General features: G+C 38.4%; 1 protein-coding gene across 3 annotated transcripts in view; it reads left to right on the top strand.

The window, feature by feature from the left end:
* RHOBTB1 (Rho related BTB domain containing 1) overlaps positions 1-17,264 on the top strand; it is a 55,435-nt gene extending 38,171 nt beyond the window's left edge. For 2 of the 3 annotated variants that reach the window (XM_031053441.2, XM_005153658.3), the window contains 7 exons: positions 3,389-3,574; positions 5,876-6,843; positions 7,272-7,390; positions 10,862-11,012; positions 12,735-12,823; positions 14,345-14,450; positions 14,983-17,264. In XM_031053441.2, coding sequence (XP_030909301.1) covers positions 3,389-3,574; positions 5,876-6,843; positions 7,272-7,390; positions 10,862-11,012; positions 12,735-12,823; positions 14,345-14,450; positions 14,983-15,152 — 1,789 coding nt within the window. In that variant the 3' untranslated portion in view covers positions 15,153-17,264. The remainder of the gene's footprint in view (positions 1-3,388; positions 3,575-5,875; positions 6,844-7,271; positions 7,391-10,861; positions 11,013-12,734; positions 12,824-14,344; positions 14,451-14,982) is intronic. The other variant, XM_031053442.2, reaches the window with a different exon arrangement.
* Positions 17,265-17,608: the final 344 nt, after the last annotated feature.

Genomic DNA, 17,608 nt, shown 5'->3' with positions numbered 1-17,608 from the left:
TCCATGATAGTATGGTAAATGATAGATACCCTTTACACGTGATCAGCAGTTCTTGAATGCAACATTTTTTCCCAATAACTTGTAAATTATAAAACTAGAGGGAACAACTTCTTCCTAGGCAGTACAGTGTATACATTTTAGAAGGCCTGTTTCTTTAATGAGACATAAACCCATGTTACCACGTGCTGATTCCTGCCAGAGATTTGGTTGTCTGAAGGGCTTCTGTTCATTCTCTGAAGTCTAAAAAGGGGACTTCTGGTGATGTTCAGATGTTTCAAAAAATAAGAGCAGATGAGTCACAATTTCTTGTGATATACCTACGAAAAGTAGAATGTAAGGAAAAATCAGTTATGCATTACCAAGATGTTCTACTAAATCTACAAGTCAATATGTTGAATATCCAAGCTACCACTTCTCTTTGCTGAGTTATTTATAATGCTTATCTTTGTTTCTTATGACACTTCAGTATCAAATATCAGTATTTGCAGTAAATGTAATCCTGTAATGCAAGTTTTTCTTGCATTCAATAAAGGTGGATGCATATACTGCCTAATCTGTGGCCCAGCTCAAGTGAATGGTGCTCTAGGAGGAATGTAATAGACACATTCTAAAGCACTTTTTGTTATTCAAATCTATGGAAATGTTTCTTGGATCATCCCTGAATTTTACTGGGAAATGGTTATGAAATTTCTTTTTAGAAACAAGCAGCTTCTATTTGTGAATATATTCCTGCAGGGGGAAAGAGGAAAGCAGAAGTAAACCTGATTCATCCTTTCTCATTCTCCAAGTAACCAAACCACGCAAAAATTGGCAATAAATTATGGGGTTTTTTTTAGAAAAAATCCTATCCTTTTATGTTGCCCGAGCATATTAAAATAACACTGGTAAAATTTTAATTTTGGGAAATATTAAAGGATTATTTTAACCTGACAACTTCTGGCTTTTATGAACAAATGTTAAACCGGACTTTATACTGAGGCTTTGGCAAGTTGTAAATGTATTTTTGACATTAAAATGAATTGTAGGTGTTGTAATTAAATATTCCAAAGGACAGTTTTCCCCAAATGTTCACATTCCTGTGTAGACAGTTAATCTTCCTTATATATTGCTGTATCCAGTTTGTACTAATATTGCAGATCCTGCTTATGATTTGAATGAAAACTTTTATCTATTATGTTAGGGTGGATGTATTTTGTGATCTAGCAGACCCACCTGTAGTGCTGGTTCAGCATGTGAACTCTGTCACTGCCCACTGATTTCCCTCCTGTCCTGTTTATGGCACAGGGCCAGTTATTTCTCTCTGTTCATGTAGAACTCTAAGAATATTCATTTTATGAAGGAAGTCCAGGATAAATAAGATGTAAGTCACATTTTTTTACCCGTTTATTCTGTTTTCACTTCACTCAGAAGTGCAATGCTATGTGTGTTGTGAGTTATGGGTAAAGAAACAAGCTTGCTCCAGCTTGTTTTTTTACTCAAGTTGGAGATAATGAATTGCTCAAGAACCACATGCAGCTCTGGCAATAACATGAGACTTCCTTGGCAAAGTCTGTAACACATGCAGAGATGGGCCAGGGCTAGTCTGCCGGATAGTCCGGGCATGTCCTGTCCAAGGAAACATCATCACTGACTCTTCTAGGAGCTCAGACCTGTGGTCAGCATGGGTCAGCAGCAGCACTGTGGGGAAGCAGTTGTCATCAGCCTGTAAAGTCCTGCTGGAGCTCTGTTTCCTTTTGGTCCTCTGACAGATGTGATATGTGTCTTGTGGTTTGTGGAGTCAGGAGGGTTGGATACTCGTGACTGCAGTTACTTGGCTTAGGTATTAATTTCTGAAGGACGCAAGACAGTCTCTTTCTAAGATGCTTAGTTATAGTTAGGACATGCCAGACAGCCAACACTTGCTGCTCCAGCACTCCTGATGATCTTGAATAAACATCAATTGACCAGATTATATGTATAACACAATTTTTTTAATCTTAGCTGTGCATTGATTTCTCCTTTCAGGGAGCTAAGCAAATGTCTGCTGGGGCCTAGGTTTTACTCTTATGTGACCTTGAACAGAGCAAGTTTGAGCTTAAAGGGTGTTTGCCTCAGTAATGCAAAGACCAGTGTATTAGCTGCTTACCACTTTGCTATTTAGTAGATTGACTTTCCAGTTTGAAGACGCCTTGTTTCTAGATATGACAGATATGTTGCAGTTTATCTGAGATGCAGACTTGGAGCAAGAGCATTTCTCTTGCATTAAATTTATGCTCACAGCAGTACCCATATTGTAGGCAGCTATCTTTAGAAACAAGCTTGCTGGATATATCTGTGCCCTCAGTGAAATGGAGAAAGTAGCAGTATTGAGGAGTATTTCATTATTTAAAAGGTGAACATTAAGATTCATTGCAGCTGCTCTATACATTACACAAACTGCAGACACAACACATTTGTGCTAAATTAAAGGATAATAGAAGTGAGATAGACATGGTATTGTCAAGCTTATCCTGCTGACAATTCTGTAGCAAGAAGTTTCCCTCAAAATGTTCCTTCCCCTCAATTTTTTTTTAAGTGTTCAACTTTTTTCTTCTTAACCTTTTTTCCCATGAGAGACCCAAGACCTTGAGAACTGCTTTGTGTAATCCTATCCCAGTTTATAATGAAATTGCTCCAAGTTAGGACTGCCCTGGGACAAATATTGGAGCGTTTCTCTGCCTTAGGGTGCTAGCTGTGACAAGGTGGTGGGTCAGTGGATGAACTGTCAACCTTAATCTTCATACTTCTAATTTTTAAAGAAAATTTAGTTAAATACTTAAAAAAACAAAACCAAAAGCAACTTTAAAAGCCTACAAGTATTGTCATGCTTACTGTGATTTAAACCTATGTCCTGTTCTACATTTGACTGACCTTATTTTCATCATAATGTTTATTTTTTGTGTTTATTGTAGAAGTGGTCATTCTGCTGTAATTTGCCCTTCTAGTGGGTTATTTAGTAATTAGTATTTACTAATATTATAATACTAAATATTTAGTATTTAGATGCCAGAGAATTGCTGCGCAGTTATTTCTTGAGCAATGGCAGCCTTTGAATAGCTTCAGTGTAAAAGTAAAGAATGGAAAGCCCTGCCTCTCAGCGCTCTGTTCGTATGTGCAGGAATCATCTCTCAGCATAGAGGGGCAGTGCTTCCTAGGTGTGGGGCTTTGTCCTCCTATGCTTTTGTGGTGAAATGTGTAGCTTCTGTCAGACCTCTTCATGGTCAACATGTATTCTGACATGTGGGTTTCAGTGCATTTTTCAAAGTGTGGAGTGGAGTAGCTTTAAGCTGAAATAATGAAAGTAAGAGAAGCCGCAGCAGAAAGCATGTTTGTTGGGGTTTAATTTCATATTTTCTTATTGCCTTTCTAGGTCTGATGTAGTTGTTCTGTGCTTTTCAATTGCTAATCCTAATTCCCTGAATCATGTGAAAACGATGTGGTATCAAGAAATCAAGCACTTCTGTCCTCGCACACCTGTCATTCTGGTGGGCTGCCAACTAGATCTCCGCTATGCAGATCTTGAGGCTGTTAACAGAGCTAGACGGCCTCTGGCAAGGTAAACTTTAAGCAAAAACAGGAATGAAAATAATCTCCTTGGTAATCAGGTATAGTACTTTCAAAAGAGAAAGAATAGAGTCTGATTTCAGTTTTTTTGTAAAATGAAAATATATGTGCTTTCCTATTTGTAATTCTGTTGTCTGAGTTGGTTAATTCTTTAACAGTTATTGTAAGTTTCCCACAATGTTTTTGCACACTGGACATCTAAACTTGTTTTGGTGCCAGAACACCATGATCATATAGAGATAATAGTGATTACTGGAGGTTTTTGTGTATATCTTTCTCCATCTGAACATACTTATCATGTCCTACCCTGTTACTACTGCCAGGGTTACTGACAGTAACTCACAGATTCTACTCAGTTTTTCTTAATACTCAATATTTTTGATTTTGTAAATGTAGTCCTAGATCATAGCAGAAAATGAAGTGGTTGCAAATTAATTTTTTTAAAGTTCTGAGATTTGAAGAGAGTTTGGGGTCATTCTGGAGAAGTCTTGTTTTTCCCAGATTCAAAAGACAAGCATTCACATGTCTCGGCAAAGCAGTCTCACAGTTACTTGCTCCCTTCTCATTTCCTCATTATAGGTGTATTTGAATGAGACCAGATTAAGGGAAATAATATTCATGATCATTTAATTAAAGACTGTATTGTAACAAATTTCCATAAAGGAATTGAATTAATATTCCATGAGCTCTTAGAAAACTTTGCATTGAATTGGATTCAAATTCCTGACTCTGCAATATGATTTTCATAGGTTTGTGGGTTTTTTAACCATTTCTTCATTGGGTGGGTGGGTGGGCTTTTTGGCTGACTCTTTAAAAGGAAATGTTTTTCAAACCTCTTCTTCTGCCCTAATCTTCCTTTCTGATTTCACCATTAATGAAGTTTGAATTGGTAGTCTGCCTGTCTAGCACAGACTTCTGACACCTGAGCAGATTATTAGCTGGTGACTAAAGCAAGCTGTTGTCTGGAGTGTGTTAAGTCTGTGCCAGCTTCTGTCTGCCCAATATGGTATGCCCAGAGAACACACTGTTGGGTCATGTCTTCTGGTGAGATGATTTTTTTTTTGGGAAAATGGATCCTAGCCCAGACTTTTTTCTGGTTTATTTACCCTATGTCATGTGCTAGAGCTGCTCTGGAAATTTGTGTGTTCCCACATACTGCTTCTTATAGCCAAAACAGGCCTATCTCTTGAAGTGTGTGTTCAGTTGTACTTTTGTCATAGGCTACTATGATTTGTTTAAAAATTTGGGAGATATTTCTCATTTCATATTTAGCTGTATTTGTGGCGTTTCTAAGTCACGAAAATTTCCATTTGAGTTTAAATGATGAATACAAAGAAAGATGTTGACAGAATCGTAGAATCGTAGAATAGTTAGGGTTGGAAAGGACCTTAAGATCATCTAGTTCAAACCCCCCTGCCATGGGCAGGGACACCTCACACTAAACCATGTCACCCAAGGCTTCGTCCAACCTGGCCTTGAACACCACCAGGGATGGAGCATTCACTACCTTCCTGGGCAACCCATTCCAGTGCCTCACCACCCTTACAGTAAAGAATTTCTTCCTTATATCCAGTCTAAACCTCTGCTGTTTAAGTTTCAACCTGTTACCCCTTGTCCTATCACTACAGTCGATAATGAATAGTCCCTCACCAGCACCCCTGTAGGCCTCCTTCAGATACTGGAAGGCTGCTCTGAGGTCTCCATGCAGCCTTCTCTTCTCCAGGCTGAACAGCCCCAAATTTCTCAGCCTCTCTTCATACAGGAGGTGCTCCAGTCCCCTGATCATCCTCGTGGCCTCCTCTGGACTTGTTCCAACAGTTCCATGTCCTTTTTATGTTGAGGACACCAGAACTGCACACAATACTCCAAGTGAGGTCTGACGAGAGCAGAGTAGAGGGGCAGGATCACCTCCTTTGACCTGCTGGTCACGCTATATCTGAATAGAAAGGGATGGTAGGAGGTTTTTTAAATAATGTAAGTTCTCAAGTATCTTATAAACTTCTTTTACTGTAGATTTCATCTTAACAGAGAGAAGGCTTGCTCCATTTTGTGCAAATGATTTCTACATATATTAGGTAGCATTGTAAAGACACAACCAAACTTGTTAAACTAATTACAAGTATATGCTAATCTTTGGTAAGGGATCTGTGGGCTTAATTTTATATTTTGTTTTATCCGAATGATGGCTATCTCAGAATTGGTGCTGAGACGTTTTGTAAAATTCCATCCTTTCTGTAGTAACTTTGTGATGATTGTTGTGTGTAAGAAGGTTTACTCTTTTTTTTAACCGTAGACCAATAAAAAGAGGAGACATTTTGCCACCGGAAAGAGGCAGAGAAGTTGCCAAGGAACTTGGTATACCCTACTATGAAACCAGTGTATTTGACCAGTTTGGGATTAAAGATGTGTTTGACAATGCAATTAGAGCTGCCCTGATCTCCAGAAGACACCTGCAGTTCTGGAAATCTCATTTGAAGAAGGTCCAAAAACCTTTGCTTCAGGCTCCATTCCTACCTCCAAAAGCCCCTCCTCCGGTTATCAAAATTCCTGAGTGTCCTGTACCAAGCATGAATGAAGCTGGATATTTATTGGACAACCCACTGTGTGCAGATGTTGTGTTTGTTCTTCAAGAGCAGGACTACATTTTTGCTCATAAGATTTACCTAGCTACCTCTTCTTCAAAGTTTTATGACCTTTTCTTAATGGAATGTGAAGAAAGTTCTGACTTAGCTGAAATACAGTGTAATAAAGAAAATACAAATAAGGATGTTCTGATAAGTCATCTTGAGACAAATGGTGACAGTGATGAGACGTGCTTAAAATCTGCTGATATTAAAACTTCCTCACCAGAACGTACTGACTCTTTACACATGCTAGAACCACAACCTGGTGAAACAAATTCTGCAGCAAGATCTCTGTCATCCTGGGGAAAAGGGTTTGTTAGTATGCATAAGGAAATGCAAGTAAATCCTGTCTCGAACAGGACATGTCCTGTAATGGTGGTAAAAATGGATTCATCTGTGCAGGCCGGACCATTCAAAACTGTTTTGCAGTTTTTATATACAGGGCAACTGGATGAAAATGAAAAAGATCTCACAAGACTGGCTCAGATTGCTGAAATCTTAGAAGTATTTGACTTGCGAATGATGGTGGAGAATATTATGAATAAAGAAGCCTTCATGAATCAAGAGATTACTAAAGCATTTCATCTCAGAAAAGCTAACCGGATAAAAGAGTGCCTTTGCAAAGGGACATTTTCTGGTAAGTAAATACATGCTTTAACAGGAAAAACACTAATTCTTTTCTCATTCAAGTTACTGTCACTTCACAGACTTCAAAAACTGTGACAGCTTACATTGTTCTGAGAGGAGGGATGAGCCTATAATTACAGTGTTACTCAGAGCCAACTATTCCAAGCTGTGATTTTGCAGTTTAATTTCTTAAAATTTACACAAAACCTTTTAAATAAGTGACCCAGTTTTCCAAAATGTTGAACATCCAATGTCCCTCTTTTAAGTGAGGTTTTTTATTTAACTATATAAAACACTAGAGTTATCTTTGGGGTGAGGGTCATGGGAAGTGGAAGAAGTCCTTGGTTAACAATGAGCAAGAGAAACCTATATTCTTAAGACACAGTTTCACCTTAAGCACGGACTTGCAGCATGCCTGTTTCTTTGTTCCCATGACAGATGTAACATTTAAATTGGATGATGGAACCATAAATGCCCACAAGCCACTGCTGATCTGTAGCTGTGAATGGATGTCTGCTATGTTTGGAGGATCATTTGTTGAAAGCTCCAATAGTGAGGTATTTGTCCGGTTTTGTCCATTTTGCTTATAATGTCTGATGGATTTAGATTGATGGAAACACCATTCTGTATCTATTTGAAAGGTTGCAATAAACCCTGGAATGAATCTTTATTCTTCCCTTGCAGACCTGGGATGATTTTCTTCGTAAAAAGGCTAATGCCTGAAGGCTAATTTAGTAATTAAGATGCCTAGGAAAGTAACAGATATTCTGCAAGGCATGAGACTTCCTCCAATGTGGAGCATGTTTTTAAACCTGCAATCATTTAGAATACTAAATATGGCGAAAGAGTATGATTTTTTAAAAAAGAATACGTTATAAAGTTGTGTGAATATATATTTATACAATCAGAAACATTACAAAACATTCTTGGGACAGGGACATTGATGAGAGAATTAAAGGGGGGAAAGACTTAAATAACACCGAGTGTTAAACATAAAGAAGGAGCTGCCTTCACAGTACTTCCATAGAAACTAAGCTTAGATTCTCTAGTACATCAGCTTGTCCCCTTGAGTAAAGCAGGTGTGAAGTGTGGTATAAAATAACTCAAAGCTTTGAATTAATGTTTTGCAGTAGAAGCCTTGTATTTTCAGGTGCCCTCATGCTCTGTTTTTAAAATTCTGAACACTCTACTTACAGTTTTTTGCTTGTCTTTCCCATACCAAGGTTTTGATTTTTGTTTTGATTTTCTTGTTCCTCATGGATCTTGCTCATATGAAGAGGTTTTTTTGTGTTTAATATTCTGGAAGATTTTGTTCTACTTATATTTTTCTTGCTTCTTCTAATGCAGCTGTAAACATAATTCCTTTCCCAGAGGCATGCTCAACAAGTGGTTCATTAAAAATACATAGTGTGATTCTAGTAAGCAACATTTGGCAATAAAGAATTCTCATTTATTTTCTACCAGCCTATTTTTAATGATTAACTTAACAGTCTTAGCTCATCTTTCCAATTTAAAATATTTAGCTTCCATTTTGTAGAGTTTAAAGCATTCAGTAATGTTTTTGGAAGTTTTAAAATATAGGCAGATACAAATTGAATGGTTTCCTTTGACTCTGGTGTAAAAAAAATAAAACCATCTACTTTTTACTTATCACTTTTTCTGCATTTGGGACAGGTATAAACTTACTCACTGAAGTTTTCTGCACTAACAAAAATATATTAATAATTAATAAGTTGCAGAACTAGCTTGTCTTGGAGAACTGAGCTGCTTCCCAGAGTGTCTGATATGCATAAGAAGTTCATGGTTCAGCATTAACAGGTCAGGGTCTGAATCTCAACCATCCAGATAGAGCTGAAAGAAGGTAGAGCAGTTGATGTCGTCTACCTGGATTTGTGCAAAGTGTTCAACACTGTCCCACATGCCATCCTTGTCTCTAAACTGGAGAGACATCAATTTGATAGGTGGACCACTCGGTGGATAAAGAACTGGCTGAATGGCCGCACGCAAAGAGTTGTGGTCAATGGTTCAATGTCCGACTGGAGACCAGTAACGAGTGGTGTCCCTCAGGGATCGGTGTTGGGACCGGTCTTGTTCAACATCTTTGTCAGTGACATGGACAGTGGGATTGAGTGCGCCCTCAGCAAGTTTGCTGATGACACCAAGCTGTGTGGTTCTGTTGATACACTGGAGGGAAGGAATGCCATCCAGAGGGACCTTGACACACTTGTGAGGTGGGCTGATGCCAACCTCATGAAGTTTAACCATGACAAGTGCAAGGTCCTACACCTGGGTTGGAGCAATCCCAGGCACAGCTACAGGTTGGGCAGAGAAGAGATTCAGAGCAGCCCTGTGGAGAAGGACTTGGGGGTGTTGATCAATGAGAAAATAAACATGAACCGGCTTCAGTGTGTGCTCACAGCCCAGAAAGCCAACTGTATTCTGGGCTGCATCAAAAGGAGCATGACCAGCAGGTCGAAGGAGGTGATCCTGCCCCTCTACTCTGCTCTCGTCAGACCTCACTTGGAGTATTGTGTGCAGTTCTGGTGTCCTCAACATAAAAAGGACATGGAACTGTTGGAACAAGTCCAGAGGAGGCCACGAGGATGATCAGGGGACTGGAGCACCTCCTGTATGAAGAGAGGCTGAGAAAGTTGGGGCTGTTCAGCCTGGAGAAGAGAAGGCTGCGTGGAGACCTCATAGCAGCCTCCCAGTATCTGAAGGGGGCCTACAGGGATGCTGGGGAGGGACTATTCATTAAGGACTGTAGTGACAGGACAAGGGGTAATTGGTTAAAACTTAAACAAGGGAAGTTTAGATTGGATATAAGGAAGAATTCTTTACTGTGAGGGTGGTGAGGTACCTGAATGGGTTGCACAGGGAAGCTGTGAATGCTCTATTCTGGCAGTGTTCAAGGCCAGGTTGGACAGAGCCTTGGGTTTAGTGCAAAGTGTCCCTGCCCATGGCAGGGGGGATTGAAACTGGATGATCTTAAGGTCCTTTACAGCCCTAACTATTCTATGATTCTATGTGCTGACTGCCTCCAAGCACTCAAAAGGTGCATATACATTTGATTCCTCATCATAATTTTATCATTGTTTATCTTTGTCATTTTTCTTACTGCAAATTCTTCATAGTTGCCCTGTGTATTCTTCAGTGCCATCATCTCTTTCTTGAGTTATGAACACTGGTGATTAATGGGGTAAACTAGGTTGGGTATTGGAGCAGACCTAACCTGCTGCAACCTTGAGCCCCACAAGAATCAGTTTTATCCTGTTGTTTAGAGGAGTATTCACATCTACAAACTGTAGCTGAGATGCTGCAGTGATACGTTACAGCGAGGCTTCCTAATTGTCATTTTTCTTATAGGTTTCACTGTAGCAAAATGAAGTTACCGTTGTGCTGGTGAAAAATTAGAAAGCTTTTGTCCTAGTCTTGGTAGTTTCATTACATGGTGGTTACAGTACTTACACTTGTGTGGCAGAAATGATTAACATTTTCTTTGCCTCATTTAGTCATTTCTCAGTCTTTTCCCCTACCATCATTAACTTAATTGAGTTATTTTTAAACAGCCTGAGGTGGCTGGGTTTTTTTTGTTATCCTTTAGTTTCTGTTATTCTCAAAATTCCCAGAATATCCCTTGCCAAGAGCAGATCGATGACATTCCTCAAGAAGTCTGCCAAGGGAGTTTCCACATGGGATGTGCGCAGTGGCTTTTTCATATCCCACATAGCTGGCCATTTGCGGGCTAGAAAGCATTGACACCGTTTGATGTGGATTCAGTTCCAGCAGCTTGATGCCAAGTTGCTTGTATGTAAACTGCCAAAGGATCTGGCTCTGGAGGTGTGTTTACCTGTTAGCAGCTTGTTGAACTTTAATCAGAAATTTCTTTTTTGAAATATTTTCCCTGCATTTCTAAAATGACACAAAGAGAAAAAGAGACAGTCCAACCAAGTGACAGAAGTTAAATACGGTCTCTGTATGAAGGTACCTTAATTATTGGAGACTCTTTTCTTAAATATATTTTCCAGGTAGTTCTTCCCAACATAAACAAGACTTCTATGCAAGCGGTTTTAGATTACTTGTATACCAAGCAACTGTCCTCCAGTCAGGAACTGGACACACTGGAGTTAATTGCATTGGCGAATAGGTTTTGTCTTCCTCACCTTGTTGCGCTAGCAGGTAAGAATTTGTGACCTTGTCCAAAGAACTTTCTTCTGCAATGGCTGAAACATGTTTAATGGTTTTGGAACACACAGGATTATCTCCAGTGTCAGGGATTTTTTTTATTATCATTATTATTTACTTTTTATGAAAGGAATATTGTAATACAAATTGATATTTCACTTAGAAAAATGTATTTGCTGTATTCTTGCCTTTTTTAGTTTTATGCCACCAACTCAGGACACTAAAGTATCCCGTGCTTTAAAAAAAAAGAGTAAACCTTCTCTTTAGCATTGATAATAATGTCTGTTGTTTGTAATATCCATTCTGTTGTGATTGATTTATCTGAAACCAGCATGGATCCCAGGCTTTCCATTATATAATGAATGAAGTGCTCCGTTATGTGTCAGAGAGTAACTGAGCCAGTTCAAAACTTATCTAGATGATGCCTGGATCTCTTTCTACTGCCTAGATGAGAAGTTAATATTTTGGTATATACATGGGAATTTAAACCTAATTTCAGGAATACAAAATTTTCAATCACATATTTAGAGAAGGGCTACAGGATAGGATACTATTTAGTTTTAAAATTAAATCCATACACCCCCCAGACCTCTGCAGTTGTTTTGGTTTGGTTTTTTGTTTGTTTGTTTTTCTTTATGTATGTAACTTGGCAGCATTGTGCTACATGGCTAAGGCAAACACTCAGAGACAGAGGAAACAAAGTTATACGTATTTACAGGTCAACATATAGGCAAAATTTAATCACATACTAAATCCTAGTTCTCCTTCAGCTGTGCACCAGGACCATGTACTTTCTCTTCACTGGTTCTGACAGACCAAGTCTTTATTGCCTGATTTTATACACACATCTCTAACTGAAGTCTTGGTTACTTTTTTAAGTAGTTGTGGCATAAGCACACATGTAGTATTAAGAATATTTAATTCCATTTAATTCTTAATAAAATAATTTTGAGTACAAAGGCTACGGCTAACAACTGAACTCAGTAGAATCAAATCAGTGGACATTTCTCAAAAAATGCTCAAATCTTTAAGGTTCCAGGAAATGGTTCTAGGAAAGGATTAAGGAGACTCTTGCAGTGGAGTAACTTCTTGAGAAGCTGGTCAGCATTAATCTGGATCCCTAGGAGCAACTAATCTGAGAATCTGAAACGGGCTGAAGTAAACTTTCTGTATCAGTGCTGTGGTTACACTCATTAATAAATGCAGTGCAATGGCATGTGTACTGTTGCCTAAAAATTTGGCTATTGCATTTTTATTACCCAAAAGAGACAGCTGATCCATATTTCTAATTTATACTGAATATTGCAGCTGTCCATTCTGCCAGAAAGAGACTAATGGATGCTAAACTTTGTTCTTCTTTAAGTGGTTATTAACTGCAGGTTTGCTTTCTGTAAGAAAGAGGTAAGATTGTGTGTGAAACCAAACATTAATAGTTTGGGTTTAGGCAAAGGGATAAATCCTAATATGGACTGTTCTCCATTGGAGCAAGCAGTTTATACCTGTGATAGAGAACCTCCAGCCACAACTCTAAAAGGACAGAATTCGGCTTCATCATTTGGCCATGCATTTGGCTCAGGATATCTGAGAGAATGTGCCACTTGCATAATCCTGGAGTTAACACTAGGAGGGAGAACACTCCTTCCTAGTTCTTATGGATGACCTGACCTTGATATGTGACCACTTTGCATGTGAGTGATAAGTTTTCTCCTCTAACAGAACAGCATGCAGTACAGGAGCTGACAAAGGCCTCCATGAGCGGTATTGCAATTGATGGGGAAGTACTATCCTATTTGGAATTGGCACAGGTCAGTGTTCATTGTTTTTTTAAAGATATTCTGATGAACTTCAGGACTTGCTTTTAGCATCTTACTGGTTCTGATCATTGCTTCTCAGTGGTTCAAAGTCTGCAATTCTGAGAGTGACTGACAATAGCATTTAGTTTTATCTTCCATTTTAAAGAAGATTTTTCCATTAGTTCAAAGATGAAACTTCTATGTAAACAATCTCAGAGGAGTTCTCTTTCAAATACATATTTCAATATTTCTTGATTGTGGAGTTTCCAAGCTCTGTGTTCTTAATGGCCATGCTTCAGTAACATAAAATGCAATATAATGAAGCTGCTCAGCTTTGTAATAGTGATTCCTTTCAACTCAGTTCTTGTAGATAATGCAGACTTGTATTGTAAAGGCAACATTTTTTGGTTACTTAGTCTTGATGCTTAGACTGTCTACTTGGAGCCAGTCATCTGATAGTTCGGTCAATCCTGCTACTTTATGTTCAAACATGTTTCAGTGTTTCTTGAGTCCTGGAAACTACCAAGAGAGCAAATGTCCAGCTCACAGTTAAACTGCACACCTTTGTTTTCCAAAAGGAGTGGTACAACAGTCTCCCAGATACAATAGTACAAGCCAAAATACTTTTTTTAGTTTTATTTTTCTTGATTTCACATGGATGGTGAATCTGACTGTAGCTTGGCTTGAAGCCTGGGGTTTAAGTAGCACTGAAATACAGCACAAGCTAGCCAGCATGCAAGAGCACCAAACTGCTTTCAGGTACCTCTTTTGAAATACCTATGATGTTGTTGCAAAATCAGGACTGAACCCCTACCAAGAAAGAGCAGCTCACTTAAGTTTGATTTTTATGAAGGCTGTTTTTTTTGGGGGGTGGGGTGGGGGGGAGAGTTCTTTTGTTGTTTTGGTTTTTTATCTATTTTGTCTTTGTCTCCTGTTTGAAAACAGAAGTAATATAGCTACTGGTAGGATAGCCTCTGTGCCACCTGCATCAGTATGATGTGTTTATACCCTGAGAAGATCATAGTAGACAGTCAGGATGCCAAAATAAATACATATGCTATACAATTAGACTTGCATTACAGCTGTGCTTCCTTACAGCCAGAGGAAGCTTGTACAAGATTTTGTGTTGAGCTTTCAAGTAATATTTTATTTCTGTCAATGAGCATAGTTTACCAGGCAATATTTTCAGAGCAGGGTCTGCAGTAATTGATAGGGATATATGACTGGTACAATCATAGGTCCAGCATGTCTTCATGAGGGTTCAGATCCTCTGTGGGACTGGATGCAGTTTACCATATGCTGTAAATGCTAAACACCTGTCATGAGACCTTTGGGCCAGTGACTGTTCCAGCAGAACTGCGTGGCAAGGTCTAGGGCATCTAGAAGCCACTTCAGCCTCAAATAGCTCCCCTGTATGCTTGGGAGACTGCTGACAGATACACTAGGGGCTGTTCTAGCTTTAGTTGTTAATTGGAGCTGCAAAATGAATGATAACCTCAGGAAATTGAATAAGCTTTTTGGTTTTCTTTACAGTTTCACAATGCTAACCAGCTGGCAGCTTGGTGTTTGCACTACATCTGCACCAATTACAACAGTGTTTGCTCCAAATTCCGCAAGGAAATTAAAGCTAAATCTTCAGGTATGGCAACTTCCCTCCACAGTTTTCATGAGGTTTCCCTTTTTCTTCACATCCAGTTGATTAAATATGAAGACAAAGATGAGCATGACTCAGCTCATCATCAGCATCATCTCATAATTCAGAGACTGAAACTCTGTGTTACCCTGAGTATCATTCATGAATTCTTATCTGTAAAGAAAGGTCATAATCATTAACCTTATTCCTGGGCAAGCATTACATTCTTTACCTATTATAAAGATGCTAAAAGGAACAGAGGTAGTTTCAGGCTCCACAGTGAAAAATACACTCTGTAAAGGGCTTGCTTTTTCACACTTTAGTGAACTAAGGCCTCTTGTGTATAACCACTTTCAAAGTCTCTACACACTATAAGCAAAGCATATGAAGAAACGGGGGGAATCGCCAAAAAGCAGCTAACGTAGAGACTAGATGAATGATTAGCTGCATAGCTTTTTGCAGGCACTCAAGACAGTTCTGAGATTTGTGTATCTTATTAGCTTGTTTGATGGCTTTTTGATCATTTCTTTTTAACCAGATAATCAAGAATATTTTGAGAGGCATCGGTGGCCGCCTGTGTGGTATTTAAAGGAAGAAGATCACTACCAGCGAGTTAAAAAAGAAAGAGAAAAGGAAGATGTTGCCCTGAATAAACACCATTCAAAGCGCAAGTGGTGCTTCTGGAATTCCTCTGCTGTAGTTGCCTGAACAAAGCAAATAAGGAAAAATCCATAACCAATGTCAAAAATTAGTCTTATTGTTAGAAACAAGATATACTTCAGGTTGTCAGGAAACTTTGTTCCATATGTGCATTTATTACGCTAGGTCAAAAGCACAAGCTCATTGAAAGTGAGCCTGGAACAGCTCCTGGAAGTCATATGTATATTTTTGGCTAGTAAGCAGATAAACATCTACCATTATTACATTTCTTTTTATTAAAAAAGAAAAAGGGAAAAAAATCCAGCATTAATATTTCAGTCTCCAGTTGGGAAATATTTTTATACTGTCTATTACATCTTGTTCAGATGAAATTCTGGGTACTGTTTTATTTTACAGACCACAAAATAACCATGTAGCAGCTTTGTAATTAGATTTTAACTATTTTTACTATGCGAGTACAGTGAAATAGACAATCTTCAGTCATAAGAAACCACTTTTAGAATATCTCATAAAAAGTCATCTTAGGAAAAAATCTAGTTGCCTAGTATATGTTGTCTTTTTAAACTAAGTACTGTGCACGGGTAATCTAATTAGATGGTTATTTCCCCTTTCTAAAGCAAAGGGTTGGAATAAGATCCAATAACTGCAAGATATAGAGTGCTTGATCTTTGCTCAGCTGAATAATAGGCAGCATAATTACCTGTTCAACCACAGGCAAATGTATTTCTAATATTTGCCATGTAAGTGCAAATAATTATGACTATGTGGGCCACATGAAATCTAGTGATTCTAAGTGTTCAGAGGTTTTATATGTCTAGATCAAAGAGGATATTTCTAAAATCATTTAGAAGGGCTTATTAATTTATATCCTCATGTAAGTATGGATCTGAGTGCAAAAAGCAGTTACACTGCTTGCATTTGAATTACTGCATGGCAGTTACTTTATTCTGTTAACCATGCAGCCATTCCTTATGCTGAATTCCTTTTTGCTTCAGTGCAAGCAAATGAAAGGGCTGCGAAAACAAGTAGGAGTTATCTAGTGTTAGAGCATTTTGTAAAGGAAGAAGGGTCTTCACACACAAGATCAGTTTGATCCAAAATCTTTTATAGCTTTTCCCAGGTGGAGCTCAAACGGTTAGATTATTTTAATGAAGTAGATGATATATTTCCCCTGGAAGTAAGTATTCCCAGAAACCTAAGGGCAAAATGATGGCAGAAAGGAGGAATTCTGCACAAGCAGTGCAAGAAAACAAAAAGCCTCCAGTGTTTTTAAGTAGCCTGTGTGTCCATGACCTTTTATCAGGCATTACTCTAAAGCTGCAGTGTTACACTAGATTAGGTAAGGATGAGAGCATTTTTTAAAAGACCAAAACTGAAATACATAGACTGTAGAACATACACATGCAACTCTGTACAGTGTCTCAGGCACAATTCTGTAACCACGGTAGTATTGTGTATTAGATTTGTTAATATTGTTTTGTGCTGGCAGCTGAGCATACCAATGTGAAAAGCTGTTTGTGTTTTTTTCTGTATTCAAAGGCAAGGCAGTACAGTCAAACCTCAGTACTGTAAGTCAGGAAAGGCTTTGGACTGAAAGCCATATACACCTCTACGTATTTGCATTCAGAATGGACTAATTCATGGTGGATGCTACCACAGGATGGTAGAAGCTACCCAGCATGGAAGAGTTGCTGCTCTACAAATTTTTATAAGGAAAGCAGGCGACAGATTCCTACCCCTGTAAGATTCATCACCATACGGTGATAAAGAAGGGCTATAAATGATGGTTGCAGATATGTCTCCTTAATTCTTGATCAGCGACAACATACAGTGTGGAGAAGAATTAATGAGAAAAGATAAGTCAAGACTAAGATGAGAAATATTTGTTGTCATAAAGTGTTAACCAATCACATTTTGAGTAAGTATTGCTACTAGTTTTTACACAACCAAAGCTACTGTATGATTGTAATCTTGCCAAACTGTAATGGATATATAAATGAACTTGAGGTATATGCAATAATATCCAGTTGTTCTAGTTATCAGCTACTATAACCAAGTGGCTGGTTCATTTGGTTAATGCTGTCTATGGCCTTTAATCTTGGTGTTTATTTTGTGGTTTTTATTTTGGAAAACAAAAGTGAATAAAACCATTTAGTTACACATTGTCTCCCAGCTCTTTAAAGAAGCTTCCTGAATTTTGCATTAGGTGCTGCGCTTCTTAGTGCAGTTTGTAATCATCCAGTTGTGGTATCATTCATTTAATTTTACTGACCTGATTTTTGCATGGCAGATTAGGATTTATGGTTGGGAGTGTCATAAGGGGATCCCTACAGTGTTGGTATATGATGATAGAAGGTTGGTGTTTGTCACTTACTGTTCAACTACATAGCAAAAAAAAATCTCTTGCCACTTTTCCCCATGGTTTCTGATATTTAATTAGAATTACATTACCCAAGGACATGAATCTAATTAGTCATGACAGACATGGGGAAGAAAAATGGAGG

This window comes from Melopsittacus undulatus, chromosome 4, assembly GCF_012275295.1.
Source record: "Melopsittacus undulatus isolate bMelUnd1 chromosome 4, bMelUnd1.mat.Z, whole genome shotgun sequence".
NCBI classification, from domain to species: Eukaryota; Metazoa; Chordata; class Aves; order Psittaciformes; family Psittaculidae; genus Melopsittacus; species Melopsittacus undulatus.
Note: the sequence above shows the minus strand (reverse complement) of the source record. Positions and strands in the feature narration are given on the sequence as shown.